Source organism: Seriola lalandi, unplaced genomic scaffold (genome assembly GCF_002814215.2).
Source record: "Seriola lalandi dorsalis isolate HSWRI2012SDOR001 ecotype SW California unplaced genomic scaffold, Sedor1 jcf7180002054688, whole genome shotgun sequence".
NCBI lineage: Eukaryota > Metazoa > Chordata > Actinopteri > Carangiformes > Carangidae > Seriola > Seriola lalandi.
In genome coordinates, this window is record NW_019525241.1 from 764,791 (window position 1) to 782,043 (window position 17,253).

General features: G+C 42.4%; 1 protein-coding gene across 4 annotated transcripts in view; it reads right to left on the minus strand.

The window, feature by feature from the left end:
• The window catches only part of LOC111667309 (kinesin-like protein KIF21A), a 35,141-nt gene continuing 17,888 nt past the window's right edge, over positions 1 to 17,253 (minus strand). The window contains exons 6-36 of one of the 4 annotated variants that reach the window (XM_023422971.2): positions 17,021 to 17,185; positions 15,952 to 16,067; positions 15,570 to 15,765; positions 15,270 to 15,459; positions 14,379 to 14,442; positions 14,036 to 14,239; positions 13,249 to 13,296; positions 12,391 to 12,451; positions 12,006 to 12,117; positions 11,725 to 11,913; positions 11,381 to 11,580; positions 11,171 to 11,278; positions 10,822 to 10,890; positions 10,581 to 10,726; positions 10,350 to 10,494; positions 10,035 to 10,229; positions 8,814 to 8,915; positions 7,971 to 8,136; positions 6,475 to 6,532; positions 5,847 to 5,901; positions 5,470 to 5,684; positions 5,050 to 5,220; positions 4,504 to 4,536; positions 4,163 to 4,299; positions 3,912 to 3,996; positions 3,707 to 3,796; positions 3,452 to 3,610; positions 3,225 to 3,342; positions 2,960 to 3,130; positions 2,616 to 2,812; positions 1 to 2,469 (exon numbers count right to left, since the gene is read on the minus strand). In XM_023422971.2, coding sequence (XP_023278739.1) covers positions 2,412 to 2,469; positions 2,616 to 2,812; positions 2,960 to 3,130; positions 3,225 to 3,342; positions 3,452 to 3,610; positions 3,707 to 3,796; positions 3,912 to 3,996; positions 4,163 to 4,299; positions 4,504 to 4,536; positions 5,050 to 5,220; positions 5,470 to 5,684; positions 5,847 to 5,901; positions 6,475 to 6,532; positions 7,971 to 8,136; positions 8,814 to 8,915; positions 10,035 to 10,229; positions 10,350 to 10,494; positions 10,581 to 10,726; positions 10,822 to 10,890; positions 11,171 to 11,278; positions 11,381 to 11,580; positions 11,725 to 11,913; positions 12,006 to 12,117; positions 12,391 to 12,451; positions 13,249 to 13,296; positions 14,036 to 14,239; positions 14,379 to 14,442; positions 15,270 to 15,459; positions 15,570 to 15,765; positions 15,952 to 16,067; positions 17,021 to 17,185 — 4,023 coding nt within the window. In that variant the 3' untranslated portion in view covers positions 1 to 2,411. Of the gene's footprint in view, positions 2,470 to 2,615; positions 2,816 to 2,959; positions 3,131 to 3,224; positions 3,343 to 3,451; positions 3,611 to 3,706; positions 3,797 to 3,911; positions 3,997 to 4,162; positions 4,300 to 4,503; positions 4,537 to 5,049; positions 5,221 to 5,469; positions 5,685 to 5,846; positions 5,902 to 6,474; positions 6,533 to 7,970; positions 8,137 to 8,813; positions 8,916 to 10,034; positions 10,230 to 10,349; positions 10,495 to 10,580; positions 10,727 to 10,821; positions 10,891 to 11,170; positions 11,279 to 11,380; positions 11,581 to 11,724; positions 11,914 to 12,005; positions 12,118 to 12,390; positions 12,452 to 13,248; positions 13,297 to 14,035; positions 14,240 to 14,378; positions 14,443 to 15,269; positions 15,460 to 15,569; positions 15,766 to 15,951; positions 16,068 to 17,020; positions 17,186 to 17,253 lie in introns of all 4 variants that reach the window. The other 3 variants (XM_023422970.2, XM_087178425.1, XM_087178424.1) reach the window with 3 other exon arrangements.

Genomic DNA, 17,253 nt, shown 5'->3' on the forward strand with positions numbered 1-17,253 from the left:
CACTTGTAAAACCGGTTTATTTTAAAATCTATTTTCACACTGTGGCTTGAATTTATGCACAACAGAATCAGCAGGAAAAAAAAACAACAACAACAGTTGTATTTACATAAGAGAGATTTACAGAAAAATTTCAAAATAAGATACAACTACAATTAGAAGGATTATTAAGGTTTATCTTGAATTTGACTGAACACTTACAGCCCATTGTTTCTTTTTGGGATCATTTCTTTAGCAATTCAAGTGCAAACCAACGGGACTGAAAACCACTCTACTGTAAACTGTGCTGTGAGTCAGATGGGAAACTTATCTAAAAAATATGATTTTTCAGTGCAATTATTTTAGTCCTATTGATTTAAACAGTGTCTACCTCCAATGTCTAAACCACAGCAGCAAGTGTATTTCCAATAAATCTCAAAGAAATGCGCGGATAGTTCATGATAAATTGCTTACCTGAACATTTTAATGAGGAACAGTCCACATTTATCAGGTTGCAATAGGACAACTCAATACCCACAGTTTAGGATTTATAACAGGCACTGATAATACACCTCTGATTATGGAGAAATCCATCCCCTAAATTCTGTGCAGTCCATCGTCTCAGAGGCATCAGATGGGAATGAGTTCAAACTCTCAGACTAATAAGGAACACACAACAGCAAAATCAAAGTAAGAATAAATAAATAGTAATTTTTTTTTTTTTTTACACTCAATTTGAAAGACTGATGTTCTGAAACGCTCTGCTGTCGCGTGTGTGCAGTTAACAGAGGTGAACAGCACTGTGGATGGAGAACGCACTGAGAACTTATCACATCGTTTGGATTGAACAACACACACACACACGCACGCACACACACACACACACACACACACACACACACACACACACACACACATCTTTCAGGAATAGATGCTTTCACAAAATACTCCATGATTTAGGGGATTACAAGGTGCTTGATTGCATCAACATGAATGATTTCCATTTCCATTATTCTGATTAGAAACAGCCTCTCATCAAAGTCTCATTTAACCGTTACACTACTTACTATAAATGTCCTAAAAGCACTTCTGCATGCCAGAGCTGTACTTCAGTTTTTTGAAACGGCTGCGCAGACACTAAAGTTTAAAGAACGTAAATAGGGCAACCTTTTTCAGCTAAAAGAATCGAAATCCTGGAAGTGAGAAAAAATGTGTCCTGAGAGACGCGGGTCGGAGAAGCCAGAGGGGAGCATGCTTACAGGAGAGCACGGGGGAAAACTAAAACACCACTTAAGGCTACAAAACTGTCTGTGTATCAACCAGAGAATACTTGAAACCAGAAACCCAGCTGACCGCCGACAACACATCACCGACGAGAGAGGAAAACAGTGTTTACCTCAGTCTGAAATATCCGAGCCGGGGAAACACTTTTAAACACATTTTAATCTGGATGTAACAACTGGTCTGCCCGGGGTTTAACAAGTTTGCTAACAGATAAAAGCAGGGGTTTAACTGTAGAGTGTGTAAACATTTTTATCACTGTGCTGTTTCTGTAAGCCTGTATGTATAAGTTTCTGTAGTTACTGCTCTCTGCTTCTGTACGGCAGTGTGTAAAGATATAGTTCAGCTGTGATACATGTTATTGTAGAGATATAATATCGCTGAGCAGGTGATTTAATGAACACTGACCTAACACTGATGAAAGCGCTGAGAGAAAAGTGGAAAATTTGCAAATTGTCACAGGATGACATGATGTTTTATTTTATTTAGAGGCCTCTATCTTTCCACTGGAGGGTCCGGCAGTAACAGCTGAAGAACATGCAAGTTTCAGTAGTTATTTAGTCCTTGCTTACAGAGAACACACACGCACACACACGCACACAAACACACACACACACACACACACATAACCTGAATCAGCCTGTAGAGCAATGACAGGAAGACACAACACATCATGTGAACACACAGGAGAGACTCACATTGCTGGTGAGCAGGAGATTCAAAGGGGAATGCTTGTCTTTTTCATTTGGTGCGAGGAAGCAAAGCGCTGCACCCTTTTTTCTTTTTTTTTTTCTCAGCAAATTTCACTGTATGCAAAGAAGGTATCCATGTTGTCTTGCGCTGAACTGAGGAGAGGAATGTTGAAAGCACAGGAGAGACTCCTGGATCAATTAACGCGGATCCTTAAATCCGTAGTTTTCCTTTCATTTTACAGTTATGAGAGGTGCTGTTCACTCCAGCTGCTCTGTTCCACTGACTCTGACTCCACTGAGTTTGTGGTGATCCAGTTTGAGTATCAGTAAATCAGTAATAGAGATCGGTGTTGTTTAAAGATGATGATTTTTCAGTCTGGGGGGGCCCCACACTCCACTCTGGGCTACCCATCCACAGTTTGACAGATTCATTGTGATTGGTTGAAGAGAAGGAATCAGATGTCAGTGGACTCCTTCCTCCAAAGATCCTTTAGTTTCCCAAATTTTCACTGTGCGGTCACTGTCAAAAGAAAATAAAAAACAAAACAAAACACACACACACACACACACACACAGGGAAAAAATTGAGGTTTAATATGTTTGCAATAAAACACACAACAGCGTCATTACAGACTTGACAGTAATGAAAAATGTTGTGTGACTCACTCCGAGGCGGTGAACAGTTGGCAGCTGTTGGTGGCCAGGCCATTAATGGGGCTGTCGTGTCCGCGGACCTCGCCGAGGGGTGCTAGCGAGTCGGCGTGCCAAAGACGCAGCAGCCCTCCCCTGCATCCGCTGAGCAGCACCCGGGAGCCTGGCACCACGCCCAGAGCGCTCACCCAGTCTGCCTGGGCACTGGCCGACTGCTGGAGGAAAAAAAAAAAAAACAGCTGACGGGTTAGTTAGAGCAGACTCTATTTTGTATCTCAGGTCATAGATTTCAGTCGTTTCTTTGTCAGCTTATATGAGATTTAGAAATCTGGGGAGACAAGCTTGAATGTGGAGGCTACCTGTAGCAGCTGTTTACCGGCCAAGTCCCACTTTTTGATGTAATAGTCTCTGGAGCCGCTGTAGAAGACGTCTCCGTACACAGCGAGGGACTCCACGCCTTCCTGATGAGTGGGCTCAAACGTATGGCTGGAGGTGATGCTACCCTGAGCGCCCTCTGCTACTTCGAACATCTGGGGAAAAAAATACAAAAAAAACATGGTGTTGTTTACTTCATGCAAAAGAATGGGAATGTAATTACAGTTGTGTGCGTGTTTTGTCTCTTACTTTAACATGATGGTCTTTGGAGCCGGTAAGGACAACATCCTGTCCATGACCCAACTTATCAACAGTCAGACACATGACCGGTCCCAAATGGCCAGTCAGCTTCCCCGTGGACACGAACCTGAAGAAAAAAAAAAAAAAAAAGGAAGGAAGATGAGATTAATTCTCTCCTCTCTGCCTCTCAGGAACGGGTTTGTACAGCTAAACCTCTAATCTGTGTTTAAACTCACTTGCGGAGGTCCCACATGCGCACAGCGTTGCCAGCAGCAGCATAGAGGAAGGAGCCAGAGGGGTTGAGGGCGATCTGGTTGATCTGGCTCTCTCCTGGTGGGATGGATAAACTCCGCGCGGAGGAACACGTGTCTCCCGAGCCCACCTGGCCTGACGACCTGACACGCACAGACACGTATAACACATCGCCATTAGACGTACTGCACTCAGGTGAAGCTATAATAGACGTCGGAGGTTATGGGTGGTGCCCTTACGTAAGCGTCCGTATACACTTGGCAGAATCTCGTATGTCCCAGACTTTGATGTAAGCAGTGGAGACGGTGAAGACGAGGCTAGAGGTGTACCTGAAATATGGCAACAAAAACAAGGAAATCATTTATCAAAAGTACATCAGACTACATACAGTTATATTAAGTGAATAATGCATAATGAACTTGTACGTTTCCTGCATATCAGTACCTGACTGAGACAACACTGCTGGGATGATCTGCTAAAGACATTATCTCTTGACCCGTCACCAAGTTCCAGACTTTACATGTACGGTCTGAAAACACACACACACACACACACACACACACACACACAAATCACATGTTAGACAATAGGCAGAAAAGGTTTGTTAATGATCGTGATCAGGGCTGATTGAGTTTGAGGAAGTTAAAATAAAGCAATAATGTTTTTTGAGTTGGAAATAATATTTTTTTTTTTACCTTTGGATCCTGTGAAGAGCAGATCATCAGTGGCATCGACACACAGAACAGGCTTGGTGTGGCCCTCAGCGACGTAGACACACTGGAGTTTGGCCCCCCGGCTGTTCTTAGGGGCCGTCACAGGGTTGATCACGCCTCTACAATAACACAAGACACAATATAAACTGTACCTAGTGAATTTAGCTTCCATTTACCAACCAGTCCTCGGCCTCTGAGAAGCTTCGTAGAGTTACGCTACGATACATAAAACACAAGAGTGCGTTTCAGTTTGCATTTAAAGAGAAGTAGCCCAGAAGACTCCTTTTAAAAAGCTGAAAAATGAATAAACAGAGGTGGATTACCTATGGCTTTCAAATACAGGTGGCTCCTCCAGCCTGACAAAATAAAACAAAATGACATCAAACAGCTGAAACGGGGTGAAAACTTCAATTTAAGGAAACACCAACAAAAGGATAAAAGAGTGTACAGTCATGTTAGCAGCTCTGTGAGGTTGAATGCTAATGACACTACGCTAACATAATGCTAACAACGACAATGCTAACATGCTGATTTTAAGCAGGGATGGGAATGTCATTAGTTTTGCAGGTATTTAAATTATCAGTTGAAAGTTGTTTGTTTTTTTTTTTTTAATCAATAATTCGGAATTGGGATGAAAAGTCAGGGGATCACCAAAGTTGTTAGAGGTTTTCCAGAGAGCGGCATGAACTAAATTTCATCGTGGTCCATCAAAAAGTTGTCAAGATATTTAACTCAGTCAAATCTTGCACCAGATATTATACCAACCCATCCAGTACTTGTTGAGATATTTCAGTCTAGACTGAGTGCCACAGCATGGCTAAAAACAAAAAAAGGCTTATGTGTTAATTAATGGTACTTTTTAAACTTACAGTGTTTTGTAGTCACTGCTTTTCGTTTTGGCTTCTGCTGTGCTAACGGTTGTGTGTGTGGGTGTTGGGATGTGTGTCACTGTGGGTCCTTTCTCTTGCGTCTTCCTTCGGTTGAGGGGCGAACGCTCCAGTTGCCTCCTCTCGGTCCCTGTAGGTGACCTGGCTCCAGATCTACACACAGTCAAATTGTCAGGAGTCATTTTGTGATAAATATGGGGATTTATTCAAGGGTGCTGGCTGAATCTCCCTGATCACCACACTGCCTCGCTACCAACAATCTTCCATCTTACAGACCTACAGTGCTGTCTGATGAACTTGCCGGAAAAATCACCCCAAACACAATAAATATTCAACGTTTCGGCACAGAGCTCTGGAGATATCTGTCTACTGCGGCAGAGAAATGCTGCCTTTAACACTTACATGCCAGCTGGCCTGGCAGACAGGGCAGATGGGGAAACGGTTTGCTCGCGGTCAGGGGTTTGACCAGCCGTGTGACCCAGCATGTCCGCCGGCCCTTCCAGGCGCTCCGACAGCGGCAGCAGAGGGGCCGAGAAGTCTCCGGTGGGGGATTCGCAGGATAGATCCCCACTGCTGGCGTACAGCAGCTCCATCTGCGTGGTGGTGCGCCTGCGAGCCTGAGGGACCAGGAACGTTTGACTCAATAATCAGCTGATGCACAAGTCAATTATTCCAAATCCTAAAAAATACCTACTGTGGAATGGAAAACAGACATTCACTTTTAACATATCCTGTTGCTCTAACTTAGACAAACACAGGTCTACAAAGATTGTCAGTACCTTACTCCTCGGTCTGGATTCGCCACATAACTTCATCAGATCTGATGCAAGTGTGCTGAAACATAGTCAGGAAATTTCAACCAGTTATTAACAGAATTAATTATAATTATTCACATTTATATGACACTACTCTTAAGAAGAGGAAAGAGATTTTAAGAAGTAATCTGCTTTGATAATGGCAGGTCTTTAGCCGCTGTTCTGTAATTTAGATCCACTGTGAATGACATTTAGCAAATCCTGTACTTGACTGGGCCGTCTGTCCTGCACATATATCAAATTACCGTCTTTTACCACAATGTTTTAAGTGTAAGAATCAACTGAAACTAAACACTGAACCTTTCCTGTATTGACCCACAAAGATCCTTAAAAGATGAGTGGATAAGATACTCCTTGAACTGAATCTGCCTTTTTTCACAGCACACATCCTGACTCGCCGAAGCACAGGTGCCACTAATGACATTAGCTTCCTCCAAAGTGTCTCATTAAGCCAGGTGATTTAGCCAGCATGTGTAATAGCACAGCCCTTGAAAGTTTAACCCTATACATCTAAAACATGAGCCTCCGTTTTACTCCAAAGATATAAGAACAGTTTGAATGTGAAAAGTGCTGCTGAATTGTCTGTGTTTACCTGCCCTCTGCGGCTGGGCTGGGGGTGGACTCGTCACTGCTGCTGTCATCTCCATTTTCTGCACCAGGGGAAACACACAAACACACACACACGTACACATTAGCAAACTTCATGGAAAAATATGGTTCCTCGTTGAATTTGCAAAACATATGGTACATATTGTATATCTGCTAACAAACTGTATTTTCACAAAACCACAAAAGACAAAGCTACATTTTACAGCACAACAATGGTGACAGCTTCAGCAGTTTATAACAAGGTCACCAGGGGTCACCGGGTTTAGTTATAAATAAAAGGGGGGCGGTCGGGGGTCATTAGCGTAATGCGACTGGAGGCTACAGTGTTGGAGTGTGTGTCCTGTGTAAAGGAAGGATGGAGAAAGCATGAGAGAGACAGAAAGCTACGAACACAAAAATGTAGACGCACAAATCGCTGTGAACACAAGACTTCAGTTTATAGTCCTGCAGCAGCGTGGGTTTTTACTGCTGTTTAGTTTTAGTGACAACAACCTGATTAAATGGGACTGACTAGCAGGTGGGCTTACAGGGGAGACTTAGCACAACACGTCATGCACGTCGTGGCAGAGTTACTTCAGCATGGTTAGTTTTTTAAAAAGGACTGAGGGTCGATGCACACTACAAGATTTCTTAATCTAGTGAAGACCAATGGTTATCATCAGCACTTTTAATCCAAAATTGCTTACACTTGAGAAAAACTAGAACTCAAATTCTTTCCTTTGGCAACAACTTATCTTGTTGAGACTCATTTTCCAACATTTTTCTGTAACCATTTGGCATTTTTTCTGTTTCTTTTTTTTTTATCTGTTTGGTTTGATGAACAAGAAATTATTTTTTTAATATTGGAAACTGGAGTTGGAAGCAAGTCACAAGAGAAAAGAAAATTGCAACTTAATTGTTGATGACAGTAATTATAATGTGTAAAATACTTTGAGTTTATTGAAGAATAACGAGCAGCTCATATCTAAGCAGCCTTCTCCTGCAAAGACTCCAAAATGTTATTTGGTGCACCTTCGACCAAAAAGGCAAAATGTTCTCTTCTGATTTTAAAGTCTATTCCCATAATTGTCTTAAACTGGGAAGAAAGCCAATGGAAATATTGTGGTGTGCATGTGCCACTGCTCTCTCAAACACAGTCACATTTCTATGCATCTCATACTCACCTGGTGACAGGTAACCTAACTCTGAGTTCACACCAACACAACAGAGAAAACAAAACAGAAATCAAATCAAAATCAAACCCAAAGATGAGAAAAAGGGCTTTTCTTTATTTTACAGGCTTGATCTATTAGCGACGTGTTCTTTCAAGTGAGGAATACTTCGGTGACATCGCATCAATTGTCTTTGCACACATAGAGAGGAAACTGAAGCCTGCAAAATAAACTGTAGCCACATGATGAAAGAGAAGATGACTGAAAAGGTGAGTGTGGTTGACAGGCTCGGACCAGTTATTATACTTATTTTACTGGTGTCTCCTACCTTGCAGAGCGCTGCCCAGCAGGGCATCTAGCTCTGGGTTGATTTCAGCTTTCTCCTTCAGCATGTGGAACAGCAGCTGGTTCTGGGTGGCGCTGTTAATCTCCGTCTGCTTCAACCTGCCCTCCATGACCTTCAGCTGGGAATCCTTCTGAGCGGCCTGCAGACCCTGACAGTGACCACATGGCAGACAGGTTATCACTGGAGACGCAGTAATAAATTATGTGTATATCTTAGAAGCAGTCAAACATAATGAAGGCTGCGTTTCTTCAGCATGTTGTTTCAATTACTTCCACTTCTTCATTTGTTCGGTCCGTCCTGGTTTTTGCTGCTTCGTTGTATCACATTTCCTCGCTGGACCAATTAGGTTTCATCAAATCTAATCTCATCTAATCTAATTGAAACTTAATTTAATGAAGTTGTTCCATTTAAAGTCTCATTGAATTCAATCTTATAAAGGAGCAATGGCTATAAAGGCAGTAAGCTCAAGATGAACAGATAATTGGAAAATACTTGCCCCAACAACCAGCAACATCAACAATCAACATACAATTAAATTCACATACTACATTTATTTTGAAAGACATAGGCATCATAAATAATAAAAAATAAGTATTGCGTCGTGTTAGTTTGTAATTGATCTATGTTGGATTATAATGCTGGGGGTGGGGCTGCATGACTCACAATGACTAGTAAAGATGAAAGTGAAGTTTTATTAGGTTAAATAAGTTGCTTCCAGAGTCATAGAGAAACCTGACTTTACCTCTTGTCAGTACGTGAAGGCAAACAAACACGCTAATAGAATTAAGACAGAGAGAACATTAAGTTGCTGAGGGCGGTAGGTACCTTATTGATGGCCATAGTCATGAAATGATCCAGGAGGAAGCGGGCCTCTGATAGGTTGCAGGAGCTGACCACTGCAGTAACATCCACTGTGTCTCCTTCTTCCTGTTGCCCAGAATAACAACACATTCATAAGTGTCACTGTAAGAAACTAGCTTTTGTGTAGCTTGTGCATTATTTAAAGAAAATGGTTTGACATTTTGGAAAAATATGCTGATTCACTTACTTGCCAGGAGATAGACTGATACTACTCTTTTGTCTCTGTGTTAAATATAAGGCTACTACCTGAAGCTGGTTAGCTTAGCTTAGCACAAAGACTGGAAATAGGGGGAAACAGCTAGCCTGACTTAAAGGTAACAGAATACACCTACCAGGACCTACAAAATGGTATGCCAATAAAATGAGCCTAAATTTACAAATAATGTGAATTACTGTTATAATTGTCCAGAACTGTTAGCATAATCATATGTCCCACTTGGAGACTGGTAACTGTATGAATGCTACTTAACTAAACATTTCTCCATGTATGCAGAGTCGCAGCTATTTATAAAGATTTGCCAGTTAATTTTTATATTTTTTTTGGCCTAAAACGGTAATTTTTGGTAGTTACGTTACAGCATGTGATGCAAAAGTGACTTCCTCTTTATATAGGTGAATGATTTCGATTGGAGAGCACTAATTTTTTCTAGCAACCAATTTATATATTTCTACAGTTTTTACTTGAACTGAAGTTTATTGGTGAAATCCAATTTAGTAAACAGGTAGTTTGAAACTAGCTAGCAGACAGCAATCCAATCCCAAGCCTGCCTTGATTCAAGGGTTTTTGTGAGCATCAGGGACTCACACAGGTATTAAACAAAATTACCACATTATATCAACTTCCAACACACTACAGCGCTCCCAATGCTACCTCATTAGTGACTGCAGGCTTACAACTGATAAATAGCTGTTTAGCACCAAAGACAGCAGCCACAGAATCTTCAAATCATAAAAACCAAGCCGCTACAGTAAGTTTCTGCCATTTCACATCCTTTCTGTCACTGTGGAAACTAACATATTCATTCACTGCCTCAATACTGACATAAAGTACATCTCAAACTATGGTATATTAGCCATGGCAAGAATCCTTTACCCTACTTTACCTTTAGTTATAAAGCATTACCACTATAAGCATCGTGAGAATGAAGAATTAAATAGATCATATCTCTCATATCTCTCTCTCACCTTGGCTTCCTCCATCTGCATAATGTTGGCCTGGCAGTCTGCAATGCTGTCATTGATGTAGTCGATGTTGGCGCTCAGAGACTCCAGCTCTTCATTCAGGGAAGCCAGGGAGCGGTCAGCGTCTGCACCTTCCACCGCCATCTTCTCTCTCTTTCTGGACACTCGCTCCCTGCGCCTGGTCAGTTCCTCACGTTGCTGCGATGGTGGAGGAGTTTAAAGAGGCCGGAACAAAAAGGAGTCATTACTTTTCCAGAAGAAAAGAAAAGAGGAAAAGAAGAAAAACTTTGCTCTTTTTTTTTCTTTAAAGGTTGTTACCTTCAGCAGTCGGTTCATATCCGTCTCCATGTTAGAGATGGTCATCCTCTGCATGATGATGTCACTGACACGTCTCTCCAGCGACTGCCATTTGGCCCTGGCTGTCCTGCTGAGGTAGATGCTTCCCATCCGCACTGGAGACCTCCTAAGTAGGAAGACACTACTCTTTATCACACAAGCGTGTAATACACACCACCTCACACATATCGTACACAAACTCAGATGTCACACCTGGCTCCATTGGATTGGGATGCTCCAGACGTGTGCAGCCTTACTGGTGTGGCTCGATGTGACGGCTCATGGAGAGGTTCAGGTAAGCTCACCTTCCTGCTCGTCTTCCCGGACACGGGCCTCACCTGCCGCCTGAGAGCTGTCACCTGGTTACAGTTCGCGAAACACATTTGAGTGCAAACAGAATTAGTAATGTACCGTAGTTATGGATTAATTTCAGAACCCTCCCCGAGTGTCTTACCTCTTCGTTCTTTCTGCGTAGAACCAACTCCTGTTGTCGCTTCTGGGCCTCAAGCTGCCTCACCTGGTGCTGTAAGGTGAGACGAATATGAAGTAGACACTGCTAAGTACAGCAAGAAATAAAATTTTTGAGTCAGTGATCATCACAAGAAACACACAACTATATTAACAAATACCATTTCAATTTTCCAAACTACACAGTGGTGTTGTGTTGGATATCAGGTCATTTTAACGTATTTATGAATCTGCTTATCAGTAAATTAACAATAAAAATAAAGTGCGATAATTAATACAATGGAAATGATACGACTAGAAATAAATCTCTCCGGGAATGTTTCCATCCCTCTCACCTCGGCTCTGCGCTGGTCTTTCTTCAGAGTGGCGATCTCCCTGTTTCTCCTGCACTCTGTGGCTCTGTTCCGCTCCTGCTGCTCCTTCATCTGACGCATCAGCGACACCTGGTGGATGAACACAACAACACAACAAGGCAGGAGACAAAAAAATCAGCACTGCAACAACACATCCGTGCAAGAGCGGCTGCAAACGACCCATTTCCTCACCTTGGTCTTCTTCATCTCGGTCACATCCTGCTGGAGTTTCCTGAGCTGTTTCTCATACTGCGACTGGTTCTTCAGCAGGCGAGCGTGCTCCTTCTGAGCTGACTGGAGCTTCTGCAGCTCTTTGTTCATGGAGCTCAGCTTCCTCTCATACTCAACTTTGATCTTCTTGGCCTTCTCCTCGGTGCCCGACTCCACTGAACCTGGGGAGGAAGAGAAAGAGGGACATGGAGCAGCCTTTCATTCATTTTGTCTGAGCCTATCGTATCTGTGCCAGCGGGGTATTTAGGTCCCAATTACAGTGGTTTGTTACTAAAGTCAAGTGTCTGCCTGAATGTGTCTCTTACCCATATTGTGCAGCACCTTGTCCCTCTCCAGCTGTGTGTCTCTGATCTTGTTCTGCAGCATCATCAGCTTCTGTTCGTACTGCTGTTTGAGCGTGTGCAGACGCCGCTGGCTGTTCTCCAGCTCGTCTATCAGCTTTTGTTTGATGGCGATCTCACAAGTGATGTTGGCCAGGTCAGCCTGGACGTTTTCTGCACACAAACACGCAATCATTTTTTGCTATGTAATAGTCCAAGAAAAAAGGCTGTACATAATGCCTTTTCCCTGTGAAAGATAAGTTTACCTTTCTCCTCCAGTTCTTCAGAGTCCGATTCATCGGACGTCTCTTCTCCCGCTATGTCAAAGTCTTCCTCGTCTCCATCTGCATCCTCCCCTTCTTCGTGATCGCTGCCCTCCTGGAGATGTGAAAGTACAATGTGTTAAACATCTTTATACAAACATCTTTATACAAAAGTTAGTTCAGACTAAGTAATTTGATTGGACGAGAGGCATTTCATGAGTGCTGATACAGAGTACAGCAGCACTGGTACTTTTAACTACATGCATCACTCCGCTTCAAAGGTGTAATATTAACCGTTGCTGCCTCGTACCTGTGACCGACTCACACAACATCACTCCCTCTCGTGCGATATTGCTTAAATAAATAAAAATCTCAAAGCTTCACTTACCACCTCTGCCTCCTCATTGCCTCGCTCCTGGTCATTGTCTGGGACTTCCTCTTTGATAACGCTGGAGGAGAAAAAAAGCGTTAGCCGGCTGCCAACCACGAGCAGAACGTTCACACTGTAGGTCAGATTTGGATTAAGAGCGTTTAAAAAAATTTTTTTTATCAATGATGGGTGAAGGACACATGCAAATGATTGTTCACTTCACTGGATCAGGAGCAAATGTTGAATCAATGTTGATTAAGGAATTCACTGTGATTGCATGAGGGAAAACATTAATGATACACTGGGACCGATAAAATGATTAAATGATCATGATTCACAGTTATTACCAATCATATTACAAACTAATTCCACTGTAAGAAGGGCAGCCACACACTACTAAGATTTGTCGACCAAATACTACAGAATATAATATAATACAGATATTTTTAGTATCTTTCCCCAAATTCAACTCCAGTTCTTATCCCTTTTTTTTTTTTTTTTTTTTTTTTTTTTTTTTTTTTTTACTTATGATAAGATCTGATCAATATCTAGCAGTGTGCATCGAAGAGGAAAAACAGCGAGAGCAGAGGGTTAAGAGGAAAAGGTAAGGGCTTGGTTAAGAGAGCTGCCTCCCTCCAGGAGTGTAAACCACCTGTAGGTGCAGAAGAAGTTAGAGATTAGTTACTTTGGGAACTTAGAAAGGAAGATTTGGGGTTAAGACCTGGGTCAAGTATCAACTGAAATACTTTCAATTACTTGGTGCATTTCAGTGTGGTCACAAAATACATGAAGTAGACTGCTGTGCCAAACTAGCTGGTAATTGAATCAGTTTCAGTTTAAGTTTTCGACCCAATCCAGGATGGGACGTTGGCAAACCTGGCTTGTTCAACCTCTTGGTGGCGAATCTCTTCGTATCGCCTCAGCCTTCAGAGAGGGATGGGGATGAGGGTGAGGACGGTGAGGTGTGGAGGTGTAGAGGGGAGGAGGAGGTAGAAGACAGGCCGTGGGAAGATGGAGCAAGTGAGGGAATATTGCAAGATAGGAGAAAGACAGAGAGTGAGACGGAGCAGCAAGAAGCAGAGACTCTTGCAAATGCAGTGCGTTCCAATGATGACGCCTGATTGTGGAGATGCAGACGACAAAGACAGATTTCACCACGGCAAGAAAAACTTACACTGGTTCTTTGTAACGTGTGGATCTCAAGTATATAATATGGCCCTCACAAATATATAAATAGAAATGCAAGGACACATGGACACCGACTCACAACAGAAGGACAAATGATCATTGTGCCACAGCATGCAACAGCTTGCCCATCATCATCATCATCATCATCATCATCATCATCGGCTGTCACCATCTAAATCGTGCACACACTCCATCAAAGAAAACATCAGGGTGTAAACTGCTAATGCAGAGAGCGAAGAGATAATAACCCACAATGCACCAGGCCACACGCGCTTACCATGGCAACGGACAAAACATAAAGACCCTGCCTTTTCAGTGTCTAACACAACGCTTGTTTCACTCTAATTTACCTCTAAAGAAGGTTATAAGCTTTAATTTCTTGTTGTTTGCTTTTGGCAGCCATGGCACAACATGGTAAAAACTGCCACAGCACCATATAGACTTGTAAAACAACTATGCCAATACAACAGTATACCTTTTTTTCTTCTTCTTCTCCTTCTTCTTGAGCTTCTCCAAGTCCTTCTTGGCCATCATGATGACGTCGCTGGCGGCCTCCTCGGGGGCGTGCAGGGCGGGGGCGAAGGAGCCGGGGCCTCCGTACAGCGAGGAGCGAGTGGAGGCTCGAGACAGGTTCTTCCTCAGGTTCTCACTCACAGCCTCACTTTCAAGAAGTTTAGCTCTGAGGGAGGCGGAGAGTTGTATTCAAATACTATCACACGTCCATTAACAACATTTTTACCTTTCACTATGTCTATGACCCGAATCAGTGCTCGCACTCATTTTGACTCTGCTAAATGAGATTGTATCAGGATACACACCTGAGCTCCTCGATTTCTTTGATATAGTTCTGAATCATGTTTCCAATTTCCTCATTACCTTCACCTGTAAACAGAAGCATCATTTTAGCTTTAACATGGATTAATGGCGACTTGTCAGATGCACGTACAGTAGCTTTACTACAAAACTACTCTTTATTCTTACAGTGATTCACAAACTTTTAATCTAGGTTCAGCTGTACTTGTACGTGTAGCGCTAACTAGCAAATGTTAGCATGCTAAAATGCTTTACTAAAACGGTAAAATAAAAAACAAAAACAATAACAACAACAACAAAAAACTGCTTAACATCAGCATGTTAGCATTGTCATTGTGAGCATGTTAGCATTGTCATTCTAACGTTAGCATTTATCTCAAAGCCCCACTGAGCCAGAGCCAATAGCATGACTATAGACTCAGTATAAGTAAACAGTAAACCAAATTGACATCTACTTTTTTGTACTTAAATCAACATTAAAACTATATGAAAAAGAGTGACAATCACAGTCTATTTTTTAAGTATGTGAAAACACATTATAATTCTTACAAAAGGTGTTACCAGATGCCAAAATACGTAATTAAAGCAGCTGAATATATTATGAAGTAATTAGTTAGGAAGCATCAGTAGGAACAATAACAGCACTTCTTCAGTACTATATTGTAATAATGGGATGCCTTTGAGTAAATAGTTGTGATTTGTTCAAGCCAAATTTGTACTGATATCCAGGGCGATTGGATGGATGGATGGATGGATAGATGGATAGATAGATAGATACATACAGTATTAATACATATATAGCTTCTTTTAAATCATTTTTACCGTGCTAACATACAGTAGTTCCCCACTACAGCAATGCAGATAGTAATGAGGTTTTTAAATCTGCTTCAGCCTACCTGCTTTAGCCAGAGCCTGGTTGGCCTGGTCACTGAGGATCTGTGTAAGTCTGGCTCTCTGAGCGTCAATGGTCTCCTGCATGGCCTTCACCCTCACCCTCAGGTGGTTGTTCTCTGTCTGCAGCATTGAGTTCTCATGGACCAGGTCGTTGATGCCCTCCATCCCATCTTCACCCACCATTCGCTTCCCCTGAGTATCAGACAGGGAAATTCATATCATGAAATAATAGTGTTTGTCCATTCACATCCAATACATTGATTTTATTTTCTCTTTTCCATCTACTATCCGTGTGTTCTCACTGTCTTGTACTCCATCAGCTCCATCTGCAGTCGAGCCATTTCAGTCCTCAGAGCGCTGATCTGCTGACTGGCTCTGTCTTGGTTCACCATCACCTTGTTCTTGATGTTTCGGGCTCGGTTGGCGTACTTCAGAGTGTTCAAAGTCTCCATGAAGTCCCGGTCTGACGGGCTGATACAGGCGATCATCACAGTTTGACTGAAGAGCACAGAGATGAAGAACAACAATCAGTCCCCATGGATTTTTATGAATTTTTAAGGATAATTACGACCTCCACAAGTGCTGATTTTACAGGCCTGTGAAAGGTCTTCACATTCCCTTCCATTTGTTTTGTCCTGGTTTAGATACAAATACAAATGTAATAGTTGCAAGTGTCTCACAGACCTGTTGCCACCTAGTGAGTCCTGTAACAGCCGTGTCAGTTTGGAGTCTCTGTAAGGCACATGAGTGGAGCGTTTACTCCTGTCGCCCAGCGCACTGATGACGTTCCCCAGAGCAAGCTGACGTAACAGAGGGAAAGAAAGGAAAGGCATTGAGGAGAAAGGGTTGGATGACTTTTTCAAAATTGCAGGACTGTGATGGGAAATCTGTCATGTCAGGCCCAATCCCAACATCCACCCTCATGGACTCACAGACTTTTGAGATGCGTTCCCAGAAAGCTCATGAGGGTTTAGGGCTGTCCCACTGTAAAACCATCAAATGCAAGAGGGCTCTCTAGCAGACACTTTGGGCCCATTAGTCCACATTTCTGCAGAGTATGCCTGAGAGAATTACCCACAGTTCATAGCAGTGTGACATTAAACACAGGGTTACCATGGCTACTAAAAAATGGTTTACAACTGCCATAAAAAGGGAAAAAAGAATGAGATAGATGAATGGAGCTAACGTTAACGTTACAAGGAAATAAACACACAGTTCACCGGTGACTGAGAGCCAGAACTGTGTAGTTATGTGTCCTGTGATGGCATGATGATAAAGTCCACAGCTGCTTTCATCATCTATTATCCAAATATTTTCTTTACAAACAGGGAGCGAAGTGAGGAAATGAAAAAATGAAGAATCAAAAGATCCAAACCCATAATTGTGTGCAACATATTTTGGCGTTGTTAAAGTAACGTGATAATGTCACAAAGTGCTGTCCCATTCCTCTTTATATATACCATTTTATAATCATACCATTTTGAGCCCTTGCAACCTCTCACACTCAATCACTTACCAGGGGACGTCAATTAGATCTGTGAGGCTTCAGGGCTTAAGTCTTAGGGAGTGACTTTGGGATTGAGCCTCAGTGAAAGTGTAATCAAGCGTAATTCTTGTTTTGGCCACCTGGGGGCTCTCTTACTCCAGAAAAATCTCCACAGAAGTTTATGGCTTTATATCAGGTAATGTAAAACACTAGATTAATCGACCTATGACAGCACTGCAGATTGAGACATGCCCTCCGCTTCCTCACCAGCCCACAGTTGATGGAGATGCCCTCTTTCGCTCTGTCTCCTGTCGCTCCAGTTCTCTTCAGCCTCTCTGAGCCAGCCAGGTCAACGAAATGAAACTTGGCCGTCAGCGTCTCAAACTCATTAATCTCCGAGTCGCTGGCTAAACGGTTGTCTGTTACATTATCCTGGAGGAGAAACAGAAAATAAACATGAGTACAAGTTGCTTCAGCCAGGAGCTATAATTTAAACATTA